The sequence below is a fragment of the Marmota flaviventris genome, chromosome 5 (genome assembly GCF_047511675.1).
Source record: "Marmota flaviventris isolate mMarFla1 chromosome 5, mMarFla1.hap1, whole genome shotgun sequence".
Lineage (NCBI taxonomy): Eukaryota > Metazoa > Chordata > Mammalia > Rodentia > Sciuridae > Marmota > Marmota flaviventris.
This window is the reverse complement of record NC_092502.1, coordinates 114,236,583-114,260,949: the sequence shown is the minus strand read 5'-3', so window position 1 is coordinate 114,260,949 and position 24,367 is coordinate 114,236,583. Positions and strand designations below refer to the sequence as shown.

The 24,367-nt window shown below is 33.7% G+C and overlaps 1 protein-coding gene across 1 annotated transcript in view; it reads right to left on the bottom strand.

Moving 5' to 3' along the window:
• Positions 1-971: 971 nt before the first annotated feature.
• The window catches only part of Trim23 (tripartite motif containing 23), a 38,531-nt gene continuing 15,135 nt past the window's right edge, over positions 972-24,367 (bottom strand). The window contains exons 6-11 of the mRNA XM_027951577.2: positions 19,272-19,487; positions 13,412-13,546; positions 8,706-8,835; positions 8,060-8,170; positions 6,627-6,751; positions 972-3,616 (exon numbers count right to left, since the gene is read on the bottom strand). Coding sequence (XP_027807378.1) covers positions 3,437-3,616; positions 6,627-6,751; positions 8,060-8,170; positions 8,706-8,835; positions 13,412-13,546; positions 19,272-19,487 — 897 coding nt within the window. The 3' untranslated portion in view covers positions 972-3,436. The remainder of the gene's footprint in view (positions 3,617-6,626; positions 6,752-8,059; positions 8,171-8,705; positions 8,836-13,411; positions 13,547-19,271; positions 19,488-24,367) is intronic.

Below are 24,367 nucleotides of genomic sequence, written 5' to 3'. Positions count from 1 at the left end.
ATCAAAAACTTAACCTGATTGGTAATGTAAAAACATACAGTGCTATGACTTTCTTAAAGCATGTTTTGAATTGTTAACCTTGATAAGGTATCTGGGATTACAAATGTGCCGTGGTTCCTGGCAAGAACATAACATTTTTAATGATTCTTTTAAAAAATACAGAACACACCCATAATCCAAGCACTCTGGGAGGCTGAAGCAGGAAGATGGCAAGTTCAAAGCCAGCCTCAGCAACTCAGTGAGGCTCAAAATAAGAAACAAAAACGGCTAGGGATATGTCTCAAGGTACTTATTAATCCTTTTCATTCCTTTTAGGGAAATTCACATCTCTTTCTTTCCCCTTTATCACTTTGTAAATTGAAATCTATCCCAATGTTATATAAAATTTTTCTCTTAGCAATACTGTTCATAGACTAAATCAGGTTTTTCAAGTCTTTTTTAAAAATACTGAACCGAGGGAGGATCTTACGTATTTTAAGTTTACACTCTACCACTGAGCTACATCTGCTGCCTGGCAAAGACTTTTTTGCAGGAAGATCCAGGGGATTGAACCCAGGGGTATTCAACCACTGACCCACATCCCTAGCCATTTTTCATTAAGTTACTTAGAGCCTCGTTGCGTTGCTGAGGATGGCTTTGAACTTGCCATCTTCCTGCTTCAGCTTCTTAAAGTGCCAGGATTACAGGTGTGTGCCATATTTTTTAAAATAATCATTAAAAATGTTATGTTCTTGCCAGGTACCACGATCTGTAATCCCAGTAACTCAGGAGGCTGAGGCAGGAGGATCACAAGTTCTAGGCCAGTCTTAGCAATTTAGTGAGGTCCTAAGCAACTTACCGAGACTGTCTCAAAAAATAAAGAGGCTGGGGATTTAGCTCAGTAGTAAAGTGCTCCTGGGATCGATTGATCCCAATACCAAAAATAAATTAATATTAAAAATGCTGTGTTGTCACATGAAACAAGGTTAAAATTAAAATTTAAAAACTAAAAACTTTATTTTTATTCATTGCAGAATTTTAGCTTCCCCTTCAAAACACTGCAGTTTTCTTAAATATGATCTACATTACAATTATAGGGAAAGTTATTTCTAAATCTTTGCTTTATCAAACAATATCTCAAGGTGATAGACAAATCAATCCCATCCTGTTTTGATTTGTTTCTCTTAACCACAGCACAAATACTATTTATTTATTGCTGTGCTGGGGATAGAACCCAAGGCCTCTTGCATGCTGAGTAAGCACTTCTACCACTGAGATACACCACCAACCAGAATAATGACTTTTTTAAGTTGGTTACTAGCAAAGATAATAGATACATGGTTGAAGAAACTGAACTTTAGAATAATGATAGAACTTCTCCTGTATAATGATTTTTAACATTTTATTGCTGTCTATACTGATCATATATATAGTGCAAATAATGGCTTCTGGTGGTTATAAAGCATTCCTGAAATATAGACCAAGGCTATACACTTCACAAACCTGCTTTACATAATCCATACAATAATGTTTAGATTTTAGTACAGAAATTCAGAGCGAGGAGGCAAATCCCAACATACTATATTTAAAACATCTGTCATTTTAAATTTGACATTTCCCTGGGGAAGCTTAGCATAATTTTAACTGACTAATGAAAGAATACAACCACAAACAGTAATAAGAGCCCGAGAAAAATATTTAAGAAAAATCACACATTACATGTACATAATGGTCAGGCCTAAGCACAATTTAAAAACTCTGTTCAGTTATATGTTCAGGATGTGAATTACAAAGTTTAGCAAAATTAGTGAAGTAATAATTTACAAGGAAAGCAAGTTCACATATTAGTGTTATTTTTTTTTTTCCAACTACCAAGTGGAGAAAACAGTTCAAGGGCTCACAGGCAAATGCAACACCAGTTTTATTTTCACAGTTACTGAAATCATTCAAATATTAAATAATTTAATTCAAAGGAATTATTTACGCACACAAACTATTTGTAACAGCATGACTTTTTACTTGAAAAATAAAGGGTGAATATTATATTTTACTTATTTACATATTGCCCATAACACTGATGAGCTTTTTTTTTAATGCTTTTCTAAAACTTTTTGTTTTTTAAAAAAACAAAAATACCCTTGAAAAGACTGAACCCAAACTGTGCCGCCTAAGTCACATCATCAGATACCATTGTCCTTATGACAAATTTAACCAAGATTCAAGATTCTACTTTATCCTGAAGTATGAAAAGCATTAAAAGAAAACAAAAAACTAGCTATGTAAATATAATAAATCGTGCTTCCATAGTAAGAGTATCCTTTAAAAATGAGAAACAGTAAAGAGCACAAAATTTTTTAACTTTAACTCACAATACTGCTTAATAAATGTAAACTTTTTTAGTATTTCTTTAGACACATTTTTTCCTCTTAAATAACTGAGGCCTTGTCATGTACAGCCTTTTATATTGTCAAGTAAATGCACTTATTATGGAAAGTATTTAAAATAAATAATAGGCATTCCCCACCACTTCAACAACTTCTCTTAATGTAAAAGTAGTATGTGTTTTATTTAGGTCTCTTTTATGAAAAGCTGACCCTGGTTCTTTATGTGACTTACTACATTTTACCTATAGTTGCCCCTATAAAGGATGCAATATTATTTTAGAAAGAAACACTATGTAAATATGTTGAAAAATAGAAGGACCAATTTAGATCTCTGACCTAGGAAATAAGTCTAGGTTCAGTCCTGGAAATGGGTCTTTTATAAATGAAGACCAAATGACTTTCACAGTTTTAGTACTTTTCAGTTAGTACTAATCTGACAATTAGGCCTAGTTAGATAACATTTCATTCTTTTTTACTGTGTTTTATACAAAATATTTTAGGAGAAAGTTTTAATAAAGCCGTATAAAATATTAATTTTTAAAGCTTATAGTTTGCATGAAAGGTGGTATTATACTGAAGATCAAAGTAATCTTATTACCCTAAGATGTAGTTTAGATTCTATTTCATTAAGCAACTTCCATACCTACAAATAAGTACTACCAAAATTCCGTGAAAGGCAAGTTAAAGAAACTATACTTCCATTGCTCCACAGAAATTCCATTAGGCACTCAGTTAGCTAGCTATTTATCACTGAAAGAAAAAAACTTCATTTACCCTTTCTCTGTGCCTACTTCTTTCCCAATATATGGGTTGCATATAATCTAAAAAACTTAAATAACAAATGTACTTTTTAAAAGAATGTATACCCAAGAAATTTCTTTTTAATCTGCTCTAACCTCATATATTCAAACTTCGCCACAGAATTTGTTTTTAAAGCAGTAACATACTTAGTTCCCAGTCCCAAATTCTTTTACATACACATATTATCATATTTGAGATGTAGAATTTCCTGCAATGTATTATGTGCAAAATAACTTCACCACAAAACTTTTAAACAACCACTGCATTTAAAATCAAGCAACATCCAATACTCCAGCAGCTACAAGTTGCCTTGAAAGCCAGTCCAACCCTTCATACAGCCCCATACCACTTCGAGCATCACAGCCCTGAATAAACCAACTACGACCACAGCATAGTTTATGGAGACTGAGAAGTTCAGTGATTTCTTCTACTGACAGAGCTCCAGCAACATCCTGAAACACATACACAGTATAATATTTTTATCAGTCCATACAATTTATCATTTTTTCTAATTACTATTTGTATAGAAATCTACTGATTGTATTCTAACAGAAGCCGAAACAAAAGTTGAAACCTAGAATCATCTTTCAGTAATTAATTCTGAGATAAACAACAGAAAAATTATTTAGAGTTTTGGTAAAAATGATTTGTGTGTGTGTGTGTGTGTGTGTGTGTGTGTGTGTGTGTGTTTTGCAAGAATAACCTTATAGTGTAATCAGTGAAGGTCTAATCTGAATGAAGGATATTGCCCAAGTCAGTAAAAGAAATTAACACATATATACTATAAAAATGGTTTATAAAATTAGTTCATTACACTCTCTCTCTGAATGCCCCTTGCTCCTATTTTCCAAGAACACCAGTAACAATTTCTTACATATTTTTTTCCAGAATATTTCCATGCAAATAAACAAAAAGAAACATTTGAGACTTTCTGAAACTAGGGGGTTTAGGATTTGTTTGTTTTATTTACAATGTTAAATATATCTTTCCATTATCAACACATTCAGATTTTTCACCTTATATTTAACATCAGAATTGCACTCCACTGTGTGGATGCAACATAATTCAATTAAGCAATCCTATACTGAATATTTAATGATGTGTGCTTATGTGTATTAAAAATCCACATACACAAGTTGGCCCTCTGTATCGTGGACTCTGCATCTATGGATTCAATCAACAATGGATTGAAAATATTTAGAGGACTGGGAGGGGAAGGGAGGGGGCATGGGGTGAGAAATGATGGTGGAATGTGATGGACATCATTATCCAAAGTACATGTATGAAGACAAGAATGGTGTAAATATACTTTGTATACAACCAGAGATATGAAAAATTGTGCTCTATATATGTAATACGAATTGTAATACATTCTGTTGTCGTAGATAAACAAATCAGAAAAAAACTAAATAAATAAAAAGAAAATAATCGGGAAAAAAAATTGTCTGCACTGAACAAGTAGAGACTACTTATTATTACCTAAACAAAAAAGTTTAAAAACTATTAGCATAGCAATTACATTGTATTAGGTTTCATCCCCAGTACTACCAAAGATATTTGTAATTATAAGTAATCTACAGATGACTTAAATATTCAGGAAGATGTATGTAGTTATATGGAGATACTATGACATATAAAACAGACTTGAGCATCTGAAGATCTGGGTATCTGCAAGGGGTGCGCTGGAGCCAATACCCCACAGATACTGGGGGACAAATGTATACATATATACATTGATATATATATACATATATATTTATATATACTTATAAAATTATCTGTAGAATTATATTTGGATATTTGTCTATTAGATGCATTACTTTAGAATTTCAGAGTAAAAGGGTATACGCATTTAAAACTTTGAAATTATTCTCTAAGAAAATGACTCAGTTTAATTAATCATACCAATAGTGTATTAATCTCTGAGAATTATGAAACAATGTCATCTTTAACAACCTGATACTGTTTTTTACTATATAATTGTTGCAGATTTTATGCCAATTTGTGTTTTTTTGTGTGTGTGTGTGTGTATATATGCAAAACACTGGGGTGTGACCATTATGTGAAGCTGTTTTTGTTTTTGTTTTGTACTGGGAATTGAATTCAGCAGTGGTTTACCACAAAGCTACATTCCAGTCCATTTTAAAATTTTTTTAAAAAATTAATTTTGAGACACTGTCTCGCTAAGTTGCTGGGCTGGCCTTAAATTTGTGATTATCTTGCCTCAGCTTTTCACATGTGAGGCTTTAATAAAACTTGTGCCAGTATTACTTAAAAATCATTTATTACAGACTGGAGACATAGCTCAGTGGCAGAGCACTTGCCTAGCACATGCAAGGCCCCGGGTTTCATCCCCAGTACTACCAAAGATTAAAAAAAAAAAATCATTTATTACTAAACTGGTTTAAGATTAGGATGCATGGAACACTTGTGAATAACATTAATGTGGTAACTGTTATGCAGTAGAATAGGGTAAGTGCCCTAATTATGTATCTTCCATTATAAGTAAGGGTAAATATATCAGTTCTTATGGGGAAAATTCTTTTTTATTCATCTAACACTTCCCCTTCTGTGACATTCTTTAACTTCACTTGTACTCCTCTTCTTCTACCTATACTTAAAAAGTATTCTTCACTCTCTTAGAAGCTTAGGCTCATGATCTAGGAATCTTCAGCTGCTTTCAATCTTTCATCCTCCCCTTTTACTCACCAATTCTTCCTCTATAAAATCTCTCTAGTCTGCTTCTACCTTTGTCTTCCTCTAATTCAGTACTGTTAACTTTAATTATTTCAGTTTACTATGTCTCCCTGTCTATTCCCTTGCCCTGACTCATAATCCCAGAATTACAATCAAATTTTTAATGATTCTCCTTTTCTAAAGCATTAAATCTAAATTTCTTGATCTCACCCTGTCAGGCTTTTGCAATGTGACCTCATCTATTATTCTAGATTTTCTTAATCCTCTGCCTGTACCTCACATATAGTCTATTTGATGCTCCCTAAAAATACTCATGCTATTATTTTCTTCGTCTGTAATGGTCTTTCCTTCACATGGAGACACAAAGTCTTATCCATAATTTCAACTACTATCATAATTTCAACTCAAATCCTACTTTTTACAAATTTTATAAGATATCACCTTTAGAACTACTCTCTCTCCTTGCTCTCCATAACCCTTTGTTAATATTACTGAAGCTACTTATCAGTTTTGTTTTATTGGAATTTCATGTTTTTGCATATATACACAAGATTATCTGGTGAGGATCTACTACCTTATTTCTTTTTTATATACTCCAAAATACCCAGTACAGCACTTTCCATGTAGACTGTATTAAAAAAACACAGCAGAAATTTTATAAATATCTCCTGCGTGGACTCTCTTTGAAATGTTTCCAGCTGCCTTATGCCAAGTAATACACAAAACTATTAAAATAAGCATTTTTATAAAAAAAAAATATATTACCTGTTTATTAGCAAAAATCAGGAGCAAAGCATCCCGGAGTTCTTTTTCTGTTAACAACTTTGCAAGTTCACTGTGTGCTTCACTAATTCTGTCTCGATGACTGCTATCAACAACGAATACAACAGCTACAGAAAGGAAGGAAGAACAGCAAGGGGGGTAGAACAGAGGGAGAGAGGATAGGGAGCACAGGGAAATGAGGAAGGAGGGAGGGAGGGAAAAAAAAAGAAACCCATAAAATATTCAATAAGTTACTTAAGCTTCAGTAAATGAACCAAATATTATATATGAACCAAATATTATATATTACATTTATATATATTATGTATATTATTATATTAAGGCAACAGTTTATTGACCATCACTATCTTCATATAAAGGCTGCCTATTTAATGACAGGAACACCTACTAATAAATTAATGGTATGATCTCAAGAAATTAACATAATTTCACAGGTCTAGTTTCTCCATCTATGACAGGATTTATTATACTTGTTCTATCAAACACAAACTCCTTTTAATACTTTTAATGAGTAAAAATATGCTTCTCATGATCTACGTATTGATGCTACTTGTTCTCTGAATATTATTTCTTTTACAAAAAGAGTCTTAAAAAATTGAATATATCACCATCTTTCTCTCTCCGAAGTATTACTCTCTGTAGGCTAAACATCTCCAGACTTTCAACCATTCCTCACATCCAAATTCCTTTTTTCAATTAACTATGGCTTCATACTAAATGTAATGTCAAAAATTTAGTAAAAATAATTATCTAGTCTCCCACCTAAGGTGGAATGTAGGATGAGAAGCATAAACTCATCTTGGGGTGTGAATCCAAATGTGAATAAAAAGTAGGTGGAATAATATAGTTTGGTCAAGAGCAAGCCCTTGTGGGTTCCTCCACAGATAAGAACTAAGTATAAATGAAAAAGTGGTGCTATAAGAGATTATAATGGGCTACGTGCTGAATTGATAAGCAGAATCATACATCATAAATTCAACTTTATACCACCATATTGCCAGTGACCACATCCACAAGAATACAAACATATGTTTGTTAACTATTAAGTGCAGCCAAAGGGGCTGGGGATATAGCTCAGTTGGTAGAGGGCTTGCCTAGCATGCACAAGTCCCTGGATTCAATCCCCAGCACCACACACACAAAAAAAGAACAGCCTAAGTTAAGCATTCTTTAATTGCCTAAACATCTAAACCAAGTATGATTTTTATTCAACAATAGCGTTTTATCATGTGTAAGTCAAAAATATATATTGCAGCCTTACCACCATAACTTTTTAAAAAATAAGATGCTGAACACTGATATATAGCAAAGTATTTAACCAACATGTACGTATCAGTTTTGCTAATTAAATTAGGGTGCTATAACCCATCAATCCTAAACTATTTTTAAATGAAGATTTCATTTCTAATTCTTACCTTGAGTATTGAGGTAATAGTGTTTCCACAATGGTCTTAACTTGTGTTTTCCACCTACATCCCAAATAGTGAATTTTAAATTTTTATATTCTACAGTTTCCACATTAAATCCTGTTTAAAAAAAAAAAAGTTACTTTAATATGGTACTTTTATACAGTACTTCTATTAAAAATTTTCTTTAGAGTTTATAATGAATGACATATCAAATATAGGCAACAGGAATTCTGCATATAGCAATAACTACTGAAGCCCAACCATCTCCATACCTAGTCCTGCATGGGGAATGTAAACCTTAAATAGCTGCTAGCCTGTACGAGGTTCCTTAAGACCCTGGAATACATGTATCTGCCAGCTCTGCACCAATACTTTATCCCTAAACCTCAGCCAGGGTAACCAATCCTCTATTTCTTTTGTCCCTCCAATTCTCTGTTACTTCTTACTACAGCAACATCCACATTTCAACCCATAGCAACTGAATCTTGCACTGTTTTTTTTTTTTTTCTCCAAAATGTTGGTGGTTTCAAGGCAGAAAAGAGCCCAACTGTACAAAAATCAAAGAAACCCAGAGAACTCAGCTGTAATCAGGATTTGACTATAAAATGTTTAGTAAGGTTAAAAAAAAAAAAAAAGGCAACTTTATACTTACCAATTGTTGGAATGGGCTGCATGAACTCATCCTGTTTTAACTTAAACAAAATAGTAGTTTTTCCAGCACCATCTAATCCTAATGTGACAACTCGAATTTCCATTTTCGGTCCAATGTGAACTCTATTGTCCTTTAATTTAAAAAAATTTAAATCTTTTAATTTTGATAAGTTAGAAAGTAACAGCATTTGCACTTTTTTCCTTACTTATACAGCACCTTTGTTTATTATTTTCATCTCTCTTATGCATTCCTCAACCAAATGCGATCTGAGTTATATTCCTCAAAAATCCCCTAAATCTAATTTTCTCAAGGACATGAATTTCTCCTAATGGCTAAATCTGTCCATAGTAAAACTGACCACTCTGTTTTTGTATAATTTTTTTTTTTAAATACACATATCTATTAATTTTCCCAGAATTTCTAGTTCAACTAAATCTTCTTTCAATAACATGTTTCTATGCTATACTAAGCAATTCAAATTCAAACCAAACTATTAAAAATGAAACTGCTACTTAATTTCCAAAAATACCTATTGTTAGTATTTTCCTATACACACATTGGCTAACATATACAAATAAAACAAATACAGGTATTAAGAACAAACTTTATACAGTGCAACTAACATTTTTCACTCAAAAGCATATTATGGAATCCTTGGGGTTTTGGGTGTGTGTGTGTGTGTGTGTGTGTGTGTGTGTGCAGTTTCCTAGGAATTGAATCCAGGGATGCTTTATCCCTGAGCTAACATCCCCAGTCCTTTTTTTATTTTTATTTTTTATTTTGAGAGGCTCTCATTAAGTTGCTTAGGGCCTTGCTAAGTTGTTGAGAGTAGCCTAGAACTGGTGATCCTCCTGCCTCAGCCCCCCAAGTCTCTAGGATTACAAGTGTGTACCACCATGCACAGCTGGAGTCCTTTCATTTCAATATATACAGACAAAAGTTACTCTCTTAATGATTTCACTATATTCCTTGAACCCACAATTTAACCAATTTCCAACTGTTAGATTATAGATGATTTCTGATTTTTTGTTATTTACAAAGAATGCTATAATGAACATACGTGTATATGTTTCTAGCTGCAGAACCTCTCTCAGTTCTCTCATTTATAAAATAACAACAAAATGGTATCAAATTTACACAGGACTGTTGCCAGGATTAATTTTTTAAATTATTCTTTACCATAGTTCCTGGCATGTAAGTATCAGAAATTATTTTGGTTCCTCTTTGGGTTTTTCTTTTCTTGGCTTTTATGATAGAAAATTTTCTTGGTTTTTACATGCTTTTCAGACTCTTCTTATTTTTCTTTCATTTGCCTCTTAAATATTGGCATTTTGACATTTTATATGAGACTTCCTTTTTTATTCTTTGTACTCTATTTTATTCCATGAGCTTCAATTATGGAATATGTGATCCCAAATCTACACTCAGTTCAGGACTAAGCCTCAAAAATAAAATAATATATAAACCAGATTATCACTGTGATAACTCTAGAGAACAACTGAGAAGCTACAGCACTCCGGTCAATAAAAAACCAAGAAGGAAGCTAGCTACGTAGCTCAATGGTAGAGAACCTGGCTGGCAAACACAAAGTCCTAGGCTGGATCCCCAGCACTGAAAATATATACATACATTCATAGCATACATAGCATACATACATACATACAGTCAAGAAGGCATTCCAGTGAAAGGGACACTCTGAACCTTGCCCATTCCCTTACTGGAAATAATAAGGTGTAAACAGGAGGAAACTACAAAACACTAGTATGCTAAATTGGACAACACATTAAAAGGACTATACAACATGAATGCATAGGATTTATATCTGAAAGGCAAGGACTACTCAACATCAATCAATGTAATTAGCAGAATGAAAGACAAGAAAAACATGATGATCTTAACTGATGTAGATAAAGTATTTGACAAGATTCAATACCATTTCATAATAAAACAACAAACTAGGAATAGAAGAAAACAAAAAATAGGCATGCTCACTCTCTCCTGCTCATGTGTCCTCTTCTCTATATATACATATATGCATGTGTGTATATATGTATACACACATACACACACACACTCTCTCTCTCTCTCTCTCTCTCTCTCTCTCTCACAGAAAGTCCACAGTTAACATCATACTCAATGATGAAAAGCTGAAAGCTTTTCTTCTAAGTCAAGGAATAAAGCAAGGATGCCCACTCTTGTAACTTCTATTCAACATAGTTTTGGATTGATTACCCTAACCAGAGCAATTAAGCAAGCAAAAGAAAAGGCATCCAAATAAAAAACAAGGACATAAAATTCTCTTCACAGATGACATGATCTAACATGTAGAAAACTCTTTTAAGATTCCACAAAAATCTATTACAATGAATTCAGCAAGGATGCAAAATCAACATGCAAAAATCAGTTACATTTTTATACACTAACAACAGTATCAGAAAGAATACTTAAGAATAAACTTAGCAAAGGGGGTAAAAGATTTGTACACTACAAAACACAGCTATAGGAAATTAAAGACATCATAAAAGAACATTCTGAGTTCACAGACTGGGAAAATTAATATTGTTAAGGTCAATACTACCCAAAGTGATCTACAGACTCAGTGTAATCTCTATCAAAATTACAATGACACAGGCTGGAGTACAGCTAAGTGGTAGCTTGTTTAACACATGCAATGGTCTTGGATTCAATCCCTAGTACTGCAAAAAAAAAAAAAAAAAAAAGTAAAAATAAAATTCCCAATGATATGTTTTTGCAGGGAAAAAAAATCAATCATCCTAAGGATTCTCAAAAAACACTGAATAGCTAAAACAAATTTCAAAAAGAACATGGTTGGAAGACTCATACTTCCTGAATTTAAAATATTTTACAAAATTATAGTAATGAAAACCCTGTGGTACAGACATTAAGGCAAGCACAGACAAAAGAATAGAAAGCCCAACAAGGTTGTCAAAGATCATTTAGTGGAGAAAATATAGTCTCTTCAATAAATGTGCTAGGGGAAACGATATCCATATGCACATAAATTAATTCAAATTATAAAACTCCTCAAAGAAACCAAGATTCATGACACTGAATTTGACAATAATCTTATGGAACATGACAACAAAAGCATAGGACACAAAAGCAAAAGTGAACAAATGGGCTTATATCAAACTTAAAACTGCATAAAAGGACAGAATCAACTGAGTGAAAAAGCAAAAAAAGCAATCTACAAAATGGAAGAAAGTATTTGTAAACCGAAGATTTGACAGGGGATTGGTATCATATATAGTACTCCTACAATTCAACAACAAAAATCAAATAACTCAATCAAAAATGGGTATATTATTTGAATAGACACATTCAAAACAATATAAAAATGACCAACAAAAATATGAAAACAAGTAAATTACTAATCATCAGAGTAATGCAAATCAAAACCAAAATAAGATAAAACCTCACACCAATCATGATAGCTACTATCCAGAAACAAATGGAGAATAACAGATGTTGATGAAAAGGTGGAGAAATTCCAACTCTTGTCCACTGAAGGTAAGATTGTAATATTGAAAACAGTCTAATGAACTGGGCATGGTGGCACTCGCCTGTAATTCCAGTGACTCGGGAGGCTGAGGCAGGAGGATCACCTCAGCAATTTGGATACCATCTCAAGGAAAGAAACAAACAAAAAAAGGACTGGGGATGCAACTCAGGGATTAAGTGGTAAAGTACCTCTAGGTTCAACCCCCAGTACTAAAAAAGGAAACAAACAACAACCAAAAATGGGTGGAAAGGACAAGGTTAGAAGCCAGACTTCTCTGAATTACCCTGTTTTGACTCTAAACCATGTAAATTTTCATATAATTATAGTAGAAAATTATTGTTTTAAAAAAACTCTTCCTAAAAATAGAAAACAAAATGGAGCTCATGAACCTTTTCTAATCAAGGCGAGCCCACTATTTAAAAAAAACAACAAATATATCAACAAAATGCCAAATCTGGACCTTGTTTGAATTCTGGATTCTTTCTCAAAAAAACTGTTAACACAAGACAAGGGAAGTAGCCCAGTGTTGCAGCACTTGCCTAGCATGCATAAGGCTGTGGGTTCAATCCCCAGTAGGGAAGAAAAAAGAAAAAAACTTAATAATTTGGAAAATATCTAGGAAATCTGAATACTAAATGTATAGTTGATAACAGTGAAAATATTAGAAATTTATTTTTAAACTGCTGGGTGAGATTTTGGTTAATTTCTTAAAAAGAGTTTAGAGATACACATTAAAATATTTAGTATATGTAAGATATAATGTAAGGATGAAATAATAAAATGTTAGGATTTGCTTCAAAATAACAGATGACTTCACAGAGAAAAGGAATAATAAGTTTATACTTGTTAAACTGAGTGATGGGTACAGGAAGATTCATTATATCTTATTTTTCCTATTTTTCTACTGATAAAAAATTTTTCTTAGAAATGCTTGCTACCCACATTAATACACATTGTATATATGTATTGAATTACCAAAATGTACTTCATGAAGATGTACAAATTTTCAAAAATTAAACACTGTTTAAAAAGAAAAACAATTCTACTTGAAAGCTGGAGGGGAGTTCTTAAAAATCTTTTAACTCATAAATTTCCCAGTTCTCTCCTCAAGCTGATTATCATGAAATGTAAATCAATTGTAATTTTCCAGAAAATATCCCTAAAAACAAAGTATAGTAATTACCTTTGTAAAAGTGACAGGAATGCTGGCATCCAACTGAATATGATCTGCAACCTCTGTAAATTGCTGCTGCTGTTTCTGCAAGGTTTCTAATAACCTTTTAATTTCCTGTTTTGCCAAGACAACTCTACAATCATCCTAGAAAGGGGAAGAGAGTATTTCTCATAAACTTTTTCTTAAAGAAATAGAAACTTACCATCATCAATTTGCAACAGAAATTCATTTAACATATAGTATTCAAAGTTAATTTAAAAGTAAATTTCAAAAAGACAATAATAACGGGGCATTAATAATAACTTAAGGGCATATCAACAGATAAATGAATAAATTGTAGTATACTCACAAACAGAAGACTACATTACAATGAGAATAAAACAACTACATGTGATATGAATTTCACAAATACGGAGTAACAGAAGACATGGCATAGAAAGTTCATACAGTATGATTCTACTATATTAACTACCAAAAGAAGTAAAAATAAAATATACATTAGAAATCAGAAAAGCTGGTTTAACCTTGTAAGTGAGGACAGAGAATGATCAGAAGGAAGGATGAGGGGACTTCTGAGGTACTAACACTGTTCTATTACTTGATCTGGGTGCTGGTTACACATCAGTGATTAGCCTGCAAACTCAGCCAACTGAACATATATGCACACATTTCTGTATGTACACTGAACATCTATAAAAATTTTAAAAATAAGATATACATGTATTGATTTTAAAAAATGGGGGAGGAGGCTAAAGGTCAAACTGTGAAATTGTCCCTTTCACTCCAGATCCCTAGGCCCTCCACTCAAAATAAAGCACTGTCCAATTTCCTATTATTCCAGAATATTCTATATATATACCAATATAGTCTTCATAATATAAAAATCTCCACAAAATATGGGGAGATTTAATTCCATTAGAGCAGTGGTAATTATCTGTTTAGCTCACCATTGGAATATTATTATTAGTTCACAGCAATTCTGCTATTCTGGTTCCTTAAAACAAAAACATGGAAGTCATGCTTGTTTTCTTTCTTCCTCATACCCCACATAAAATCTGTCAACAAATTCTATTAAATATCCAGAATGTAGGCACTTTACCCTTGATTTAAACCACTATTATGTCTCACCTGAAATTCTATAAGAGCTTCCTAACTTTATACCTTCATCTTCCTTCAATCTATTTTTTTTTTTACACACATCTGCCTGAGGGATTCTTTTAACAAGTATGATCAAGTCACTCTTGTGCTCAAAACACCACAATGGTTGCCCTATCTCAATCATTAAAATTGAAGTCCTTACAGCGGCCCAAGGGCCTTCCTTTCATGTAATTTTCTACAATCTCTAATTTCAGCTTTTATCACTCTCTCCTTACTCTATTCTAGCCTCTTTTGCTCTTCCTTGAGCTCAGAATTCATGTAGCCCTAGGGTTTTTATAACCTCCTCAACTAGAATGTCATCCTCCTATTAAGGAATGACCTAATTCCTTCACCTTCTTCTTTGAGTCTTTTCTCAACTCTTACCTTCTCTCAATAATGCTTAACTGTGACTAATGATGCAGCCTGGTGTACCAAAAGAAAAAAAAAGCTTGCAGAGTTTTTTTCCTTCCTCTTATCATTTTCTAACATAGTGTTTACTCATTTAGATATAGTTTCTGTTTATTATCTTCTTACTGCTAGAATGATAATTCCACAAGATTATGGTCTGTTTATTATGTTACTAATATTTCCTAAGTATGTAAAATATGGATGGCATATATAGTAGGCAGTCCACATCTAAGCTCAATATATAAATGTACAATATTCAGCATCTATTATCATCTAGAATTTAAATGAAACATGATTTCTTTGTAAGGAAAGAAATTATTTAGGTTTTTTCCACAAAAGTGAAGATAAATTTGTGATGTTCCATTCATTCCTCTGTTCAATTTTCTCTACTGCAGGAAATGTTAAGAATATTGGCTAGAGTTATGGGACTGTGGCTATAAAAACGAATGATTTCTCATAACACACAAAAATTATTCAAGATGAATTAAACATTTAAATGTAGGACTCAAAACATGAAACTATGAGAAGAAAACATTTAGGGGAAACATTTCAGAACAATGGACTGGGCAGTTTTTAAGTAATACCCCCAAAGCAAAAGCAACAACAAAAAATACAAATGGTTGGGCTGGAGATGTGGCTCAATCAGTAGTGCGCTCGCCTGGCATGCGTGCGGCCCGGGTTTGATCCTCAGCACCACATACAAATGTTGTGTCCGCCAAAAACTAAAAAAATAAATATTAAAATTCTCTCTCTCTCTCTTAAAAAAAAAATACAAATGGTATTACCTCAAGCTAAAAAGTTTCCACAAAGCAAAGCAAACAACAGAATGAAGAAATAATATATAGAATACAAAAATGTCTGTAAACTATACATCTAACAGGAACTCAAATCAATAGCAAAAAAAAGAAAAAAAATAAAACCCTCCAAATAATCCTATTATTCAAAGGGCAAAAGAGCTTAAACAGACATTCTTCAGAAAACATACAAATAATCAAAAGGCACATGAAAAAATGCTCAACATCACTAATCACTAGGGAAAGGTAAATCAAGACAATAAGCTACCACCTTATTCCAATACAAATGGCTAATACCTCAGACAAAAGATAACAAGTGTTGGCAATGATGTAAAGAAAAGGAAACCCTTACGAACTGCTGGTGAAATGTATTTTTGTGGATTTTGTTTTATGGGGTTTTTTTTCCCAGACAATGTCTCATTATGTTGCCCAGGCTGGTGTTGAACGCCGAGGCTCAAGTGATTGTCCTATTTTCAGCCTCCTGAATGCTAGAACTACACACATGTGCCACCACAGCCAGTTATTGATGAGAATGCAAATTTTATAGCCATTATGAAAAAAAAGCATGAAGGTTTCTCAAAATATAAAAATAGGAGACTGGGGTTGTGGCTCAGCAGTACAGCACTTGCCGAGCACATGTAAGGCACTGGGTTGGATCCTCAGCACCACATAAAAATAAATAAATAAAAATAAAGGTATTGTGTCCAACTACAACTAAAAATAAATATTTTTTTTTTTAATTAGAACTACCATACAATCCAACATTTCCACTACTGGGTATATATCTAAAGGAAATGAAATCAGTATGTTAAACTGATATCTGAACTCCCATATTTTAAAAAAAAATTTTTTTAAATATTTATTTTTTAGTTGTAGTTGGACACAATATTTATTTTATTTATTATTTTTATGTGGTGATGAGGATCGAACCCAGGGCCTCACATGTGCTAAGCGAGCGCTCTACCACTAAACCACAATCCCAGCCCTGAACTCCCGTATTTATTACAGCATTATTCACATTCACCAAGACATAGAATCAACCATAGTATCTATCACATTTTCTTCATGAATGCATAAAGAAAATGTGATGTCTATATACACATGGATACTATTCAGCAATTCAAAGGAAAAAATTCTGTCATTTTCAGCAAGATGGATGAACCTGAAGGACATTATATGAAGGACAGAAAGCCAAATACCATATTTACTCATGTGGAATATAAAAGTATTGTTCTCATGGAAGTAGAGAACAGAATGTTACTTACAAAAAGGCTCAGAGGGTAGTGGGGAAAGGGATGAGAAGTTGGTTAATAGGTACAAAGTTGTAATTAGAAGAAATTAACTTCTGGTATTCCACTACACAGTACGGAGGCAACAATGTACATATTGAACACTACTTTTCCCAAATGCTTAGGATAAGAATTATTTCAGGTTTTGAAGTTTGTGGGATTTTGACATATTTACATGTATTTTACCAGCTGAACATGCCTAATTCAAAAATCTAAAATCTGAAATCAAAACTTTTTCACTGTGTGTTATCACTCAAAAAGATTCGGATTTCAGAGCATCTGGAATTTTGGATTTGTGGATTAGTGATGCTCATCCTCTACTGTATATTTCAAAATAGCTAGAAGAGAGAATTTTAAGGTGATAGATGTGCTAACTTCCCTTAAGTGATAACTATACAATGTATACATCAAAACAGCACACTGTAACCTACAAATATGTACAATTATTATGTGTCAATTAAGTATTTAAAAAACATAAAAAATTAACAAATTCATCTGAAAAAATGAACCTAAAACCTCAATTTCACTTACATTAACATAATGAGATAATACCATGTCATTAACACTTGCCAGCCATATTGCCACAATGCTTAACAAAAAGAATGCTGTTAAATATTTCAATAACTATGAACATAATTTTTCTTTTTAAAAAAATTTTTTTGTAGTTGTAGGTGGACAGAATGCCTTTATTTTATTTGTTTATTTTGATGTGGTGCTGAGGATCAAACCCAGTGCCTCAGGCATCCACTGAGCTACAGCCCCAACCTATGAACATACTTTTTCATAAAATAAATATAAAAATACTTTTCAGTACTCAAGTAAACACAATTTAGGACATGATTCCATTCTAAATTTGCTATTTAATCACCCATCATGAACTGAACAAGTATTTATTAAGCTCTACCTATAAATAAAAACTATAGAGATACAAAGATGAAAAAATACACCCAGACAGCATCTAGGATGAATATGCATGCACTATCATTCAAGGTCAAATCAGAAGCTACATCTCACACTTATTTGAACACAAAGAACTTAATATGAAGAACTGTGAACTAGATGTAGTTATTAACTAGATAAGTGAAAGAGTAGGCAGGATGAAGGTAGCAACTCTAGGAAAAGGGCTAGGGAAATAAAAGGAAGATGATAGAATCATGAAAACTTAAGACACTCAAAGAAGGGAACAGAAATCTAAGAAACTCAGCCTCCTCATATAAGGACTGATATTTACAGGAACCCCAATCAATGAGAAGCCACAGGAAACTGCTTCCTGCCTTCCAGCTTCACTCTAGGGCCCTGTACTGGCAGCACCTAACATGGAACCAGTTGGCAACAGATGTAGTTTAGAGTTCTAACACCAGCCTCACAAAGCAAATGGTAAAAAGAGTAGAATTGGAGCTGAAAGAAAATATATGGCATACACATTAACTATTACAATTCAATGTGATAAGAATTAAACATAAACAACTCTAGACTGATCAGGTTACAAGCTGGCTACACTCATGTACGTGTGATCAGAAATTTAAGAGAAAAATCTCTACAATAGCAAAAGGTTTAATTTATCATAACTTAAAAACAACATAATTATTGGAAGCACATCAATAAAGACAAGAAAGACTGCAGCCTTTCTGAAATTCTGTAGGTAATAGGTATCATTATATTTCCCACTTATGAAAGCAGATCCAAAACAAAAATGTGTAAGACTGACGTTTTTATTAGAACAGTGAATCTCATTTATTAAAAAGTAAAAAATCTGCAAACTAGGAAACAAATTGCTTATGATATCTCAACCATCACAAAACATATTTGCTGTGACATTGAAGTTAAGAACCACTGAATTAAGGTAGCGAGTATATGCTAGAGAGGCACCCAAAAAAAGACCAAGGAAGAGAAAACTTCAAAAAATAAATATTTGAGCTGGACCTAGAAGGAGGAGAATTTCACTAGCAGAAAGAAAGATACAGGCATTCCCAGCAGAAAGAATAGCATATGCTTCACAGAGAAGAGGAAAGAGTTGGCATGACTGAATAAAGACAAGTTAGAGAGTTCCTATAGCTCTATGATGGAGAAGGCTCATGATATGGTTGGTGGAGCAATTTGAAGTTGGATCACATTCTAAGCACAATGTTAATGCATGCAGCACCAAATATCCATTAAATAAATATAATAGACTAGTATGTACCTTTGACAGTTACCTAGTTAATCTTATTACTACAGTTCTGACCACATTAAATCACCTACCTGCTGCAAAGTCTTTTCACAATGGAGACAGGCAGTTGAAACCTGGGACAAGAGAATAGTCATATCTTCTTGTTGCTGCCTGAGCCATATCAGTTTTTCACGAACATGAGCATCGACCACACTTAGAGCCATTTCTTCTTGACGACACAGAGTTTCATGTAGATCAGAAAAATAAGCTCGGACACATGATCGGGCATTCTCTGCAGTACCTGGTACCTATGGGGGGGGGGGGGGCGGGAAATGAGTTTTAAACTAATGTAACCTTCACAAATATATTAAAATTTTAAATACCATTTATGTCCCATAAATTCCAAAATTTAGGTTTCCACATTAGACTTTTTTCCTCTCAAATATAAGACTTTGAATATCCAACTTTTTATAAATGATATCTCAAGCAAAATAGAATACCTAATCTCTAGTCTCCTCCAACCCCAAACCTTGTTACCTCCATCTCAGAAAATGGTAATTCCATCCTCCAGGTTGTTAAGCCGAAAAAAAGAAAATAGGAATCGTCCTTAACATCCCTCTTTCATGTCCCTCAATAAATTCTGCTGTCTTCAAAATCCATCCAGAATTTTTACCCAAATACTGGTCTTTATTAATTCAGGAGTAACAGGTTATAACTTCAATATCTATAACTTTACATTTACCCTTTCATTTAACAGGGGTTAGTATTAGTACTATCTGTCCTGAAGGTGATGGCTTATCTCAAATTCACCCAGATTTTTTGTAGAGGCAGTACCTCTGTAAAACACTAACAGGCAACAGTTATAAAGTTTATATGGAAAATACAAAATGAAAGTAACAGGGCAAAAATATATTCAGTTTGTGTAATAGCTATGAACCAAGAAAAATGATTTTAATCATCTTGAACCTTTATTTAGTTATATATTATAGCGCCTGTTTGAGACTACAGAAATCTTTACAAAAAAAATCAATCTTGGGGCTGGGGTTGTGGCTCAGGGGTAGAGCACTCGCCTAGCATGCTTGAGGCACTGAGTTCGATCCTCAGCACCACATAAATGCAAAATAAAGATATTGTGTCTACTTAAAAAAGTAAAAAATAAATATATTTTTAAAAATCAATATTTTGAACACAACTTTAAATGAGCTAAAGTTTAGACTACCTCAGAGCCATTTTAACATGGAGTAAGGTGGGAAGCAGAGACTTATCTCAGGTAAAATGGGCTCTTCACAAACAACACAATGCAACATTACATCTGAAACATGAATCAAAGAAAGGCTAAAAGAAGTCAGGCGAGGTGGCACATGCCTGTAATCCCAGCAGCTCAGGAGGGCTGAGGCAGGAGGATTGCGAGGTTCAAAGTCAGCCTCAGCAAAAGTGAAGTGCTAAGCAACTCAGTGAGACCCTGTCTCTAAATAAAATACAAAATAGGGCTGTGGATGTGGGTCAGTGGTCAAGTGCCCCTAAATTCAATTCCAGGCACCAAAACAGAAAATGGCTAAGAGAGCTTTTAACTTTGTTTTTGTGTAAAAAAGTAGCAGAATACTTCCATGTTTTACAATGTCATCTTTAAACAAATCAAGCTCTTCTTATTACCTTCCAAAATTAAATTTAAATTCCTATTTCACTGTGAAGAGCAACTTATTGACAACAGGTTACTTTATCCAGCCATAAAACATCAAATGACATGAATAAATACCAATCAAATTTGTTATTTTTATACAAATCCAAGACTATTGCTACAGATCATTTTAGTTTGGAGAACACCAACTTGGTAAAGTGCTCTCCCAAGCTTTATGTTTAACTAAGTTTAACTTTTGAAATAGAATACAAAGCATACAATAACAATAATCACAGGTCTGCATGAGTTAACAAAAACCAAAGACAGCCTTAAATCTCTTATACATTTAGGAAACAGTGTTAATGATCAGAAACTGACTTAAGTCAAAGCAAAGAGATATAAGATAGGTCTTCAAATGACAATGGGGCCCTTCTATATCAGACACAATGTATAAAAGAGAACACTTACTGGTTATCTTGCCAATAAACTTACATAAACTTTCATTTTATAAACTTTTACATAACATTTAGGCAAGGCTTAGGCTGGTATAATTCTCAGATGCATACATATACCTAGTGTTATGGATTGAATGTTAGGTGTCCTTCCAAAAGCTCATGTATGAGTCAATGCAAGAAGATTCAGAGGAGAAATGACCAGGTCATGAGAGTCTTAACCTAATCAGCAAATTATTCCCCTGATAGGGATTAACTGAGTAGTAACTGAAGTGGTAGGATGTGGTTGGAGGAGGTGGGGTTGGGGGCATGGCTTTGAGTACATATTTGTATCTGACTAGTGGACCCTTTCTTTTTGCTTCCTGTTGATGTGAGCTGCTTCACTCTGCCACACTCTTCCAACATGACATTCTGCCTCACCTCAAGCCCCAAGGAATGGAGCTGGCCTTCTATGGACTAAGACCTCTGGATCCATGAGCCCTCAAATAAATTTCTTCCTCTACAATTGTTCTGATCAGGTCCTTTAGTTACAGCAGTGAAAAAGCTGACTAAAACACCTAGTCAGATATATTTAGGGTGTCAACTATATTGTTATACTCTAAATAACAGTTGTTTTTTTTAACCAGATACAAAGTAATCATTTAAGACTTTAAAACAGGTACAAGCCCTAATTCATTTAAGACTATTTCCCCAAGTAATGAAACCTAACAAATACAAGAAAATTATCCTGATGGATAAGAGCAGATCAACGTTTCAAACTTTGCTTCATATCAGTACATAAAAGATCAAATAACTTTAACTGTGCTAATTAATAGTCAATTTAATCACAAACACAAACTAGTTGAGACTGACATTCCACAAACCTTCTGTAACATTACTTAAACATTTACAACTTCTTCACATCCTTAGTTTTGCCCTCTTTCATCTTGGACTTTAGTACAAGAATATTACTTTACAGGACAATATATTTTCTCATCCAGAAACATTTCTTTTATCTTCTAATTTTCCATACTGAAATATTTCCATACCTACAACTTTCTTTTATCTTTTCTAGTTTTGGACCCCTTCTTAAATTCATATCTGAAACAGAGCTTATGAATATTATCTGTGTATCTGATTTACACAACAAATTTCACCTCAGGAGAGGGCTGGACAATGCAGCATCTACAAAAACTGTGCCTTAATTTTTTTCCTCCCAGGTTGCATTCAAGGGGTTGGAACACAGGATATTTTTGAGCCTGTCTCCATTATCATTATCACAATGCCATCAACTTTAAGCAAGTTCCCCACTGTAAATTGTACCCAGAGGCACCTTTTGTGCATTTTTCTTATACTAGTCCTATTAATGAGCAATGGAGGAGACCCTTTCCATCATTTTCTTTAGGCTTCCTTGAAGATCCCTTTGTAGTGGCTGCCTACAAAACTTGGGTTGGCCTTAGTTTCTGTCTTTTTCTTTTTTTGTGTATAGTTATTTATTTTGCTAGTCTCCTAGGCATTTAGTGTGATGGGATACTGTTATAGCAAGAATTGCTCTACCTCCGGCATGAATATACCCTGGCCAAATGAGTGTCCTGTAAGATCTTTAAAGGAGAGACTATTCCTGCCCCCAAGTCATAAACTGATAATGCTAAAACCTATAGCCACATTCTTTGTGACCAGCAGCCCACCTTCCATGGGCAAAAGGGGCTGAAAGGAAAGGCAGAAGGCAGGTTTTCTTTGGCCATTATTCTACATCCCAGGCAGCTTTTCTAAAATTTTTCCCCCCAGTTTAGGGCTAGTATCCTTGACCACAGTGAGATAATTTATGGCTGCCTGGGGCCAGGCTGAGAAACAGTATGGGGTATGCCAGCACTGGGTTTAAAAGATTTAAATATTTTTAACCCTGTCTTCTGGTGTTTCTGCTATCCTTGCACACAAGAGGCAGTGCCTTTGGGCACATTTAACTTAGTTCCTGATGGTCATACCCCTTATCATGCAACTGCATAAATGCCTGTACATACAGAATCTCTTTCACGTACTTTACCTCTAACAGACCAAATTCCATGTCAAGATTGTATAGTAATCCAGAAAAACCACTCAAAAGCTTATGCCTATAAGCCAAGATCTCTTTGCACAAGAGACTACCAGTAAGATCAATGCAGCATGGCCCATGTGTTAAAAGGGCCAGTAATAGACCAAAAAAAAGATGAGAGGATAAAAGTCCAGACTGTTATGTAAGTTTTCTCTTTTATCCCTTCCTCCATTTTTCAGATCTTTAAGATAAACCTTCCCACCCTTACCCTAAATTCTCACCCTGTTTCCTTTGCCCTGGTTCCCACCTTCAAAAAAACCCTCATTTTAAAGCATAAAAAAAGCCCTCATGATGACACTTTTCTCTTCTCTGATCATGGATCATTGTACCCAGACCAAGGAAGGCCAATCTCTTCCAACACAGAGAGCTTCTTTAACTTGCCTAGACTCCTACCAGTCCAAGAAGCATCTGCTGCCTCATTCTCACAGGCCCTTTTTCTAACTGTATACTATAGTCTACACTACAAACTTGCGCTAGATTTCATACAATCTGAAGGTTTTCTTATTCTGTTCCTTTGGAGCTCAAAGCACCCTCTTCTACTACTTCTACTACAAATTTATTTAGAAATTTTAAGTTTCTTATTTTTGGAGCTATGAGAGGGGAATGGCAAGAAAACAGATTAGAGAGATAAAGAACAAGTCATGTGAAGTCATGTGAAGGATGAGACGAAACCCTATTCCCATGCCTCTACTGACTGAACATAAATATTTAACAATACAGTTTTATACACTTTCTATTAATAGTCATATCATAGTACATTCAAATCAAACTTCTAAATAGATGTATTAAAATTTGCTTAGAATTTAAAGGCTAAATGGCAAAATTCAGGGGAGGGAAAAAAAGAGTATGTAAGTTTTTCTTACATAATTAGCTGAAAAATAAATTCAAAATACAATAAATACAATTTAATAACAATCTCATATACCCTGAAGGAGGAAATATTGGATTTGGAGGGGTAATCACTATGTCCAAGTAATCACCTCCGTGGAACTTCTATGTGGAATCTTTCTGTAAGATATGATGCTACCAATCTCCCCCTTTCCTAGA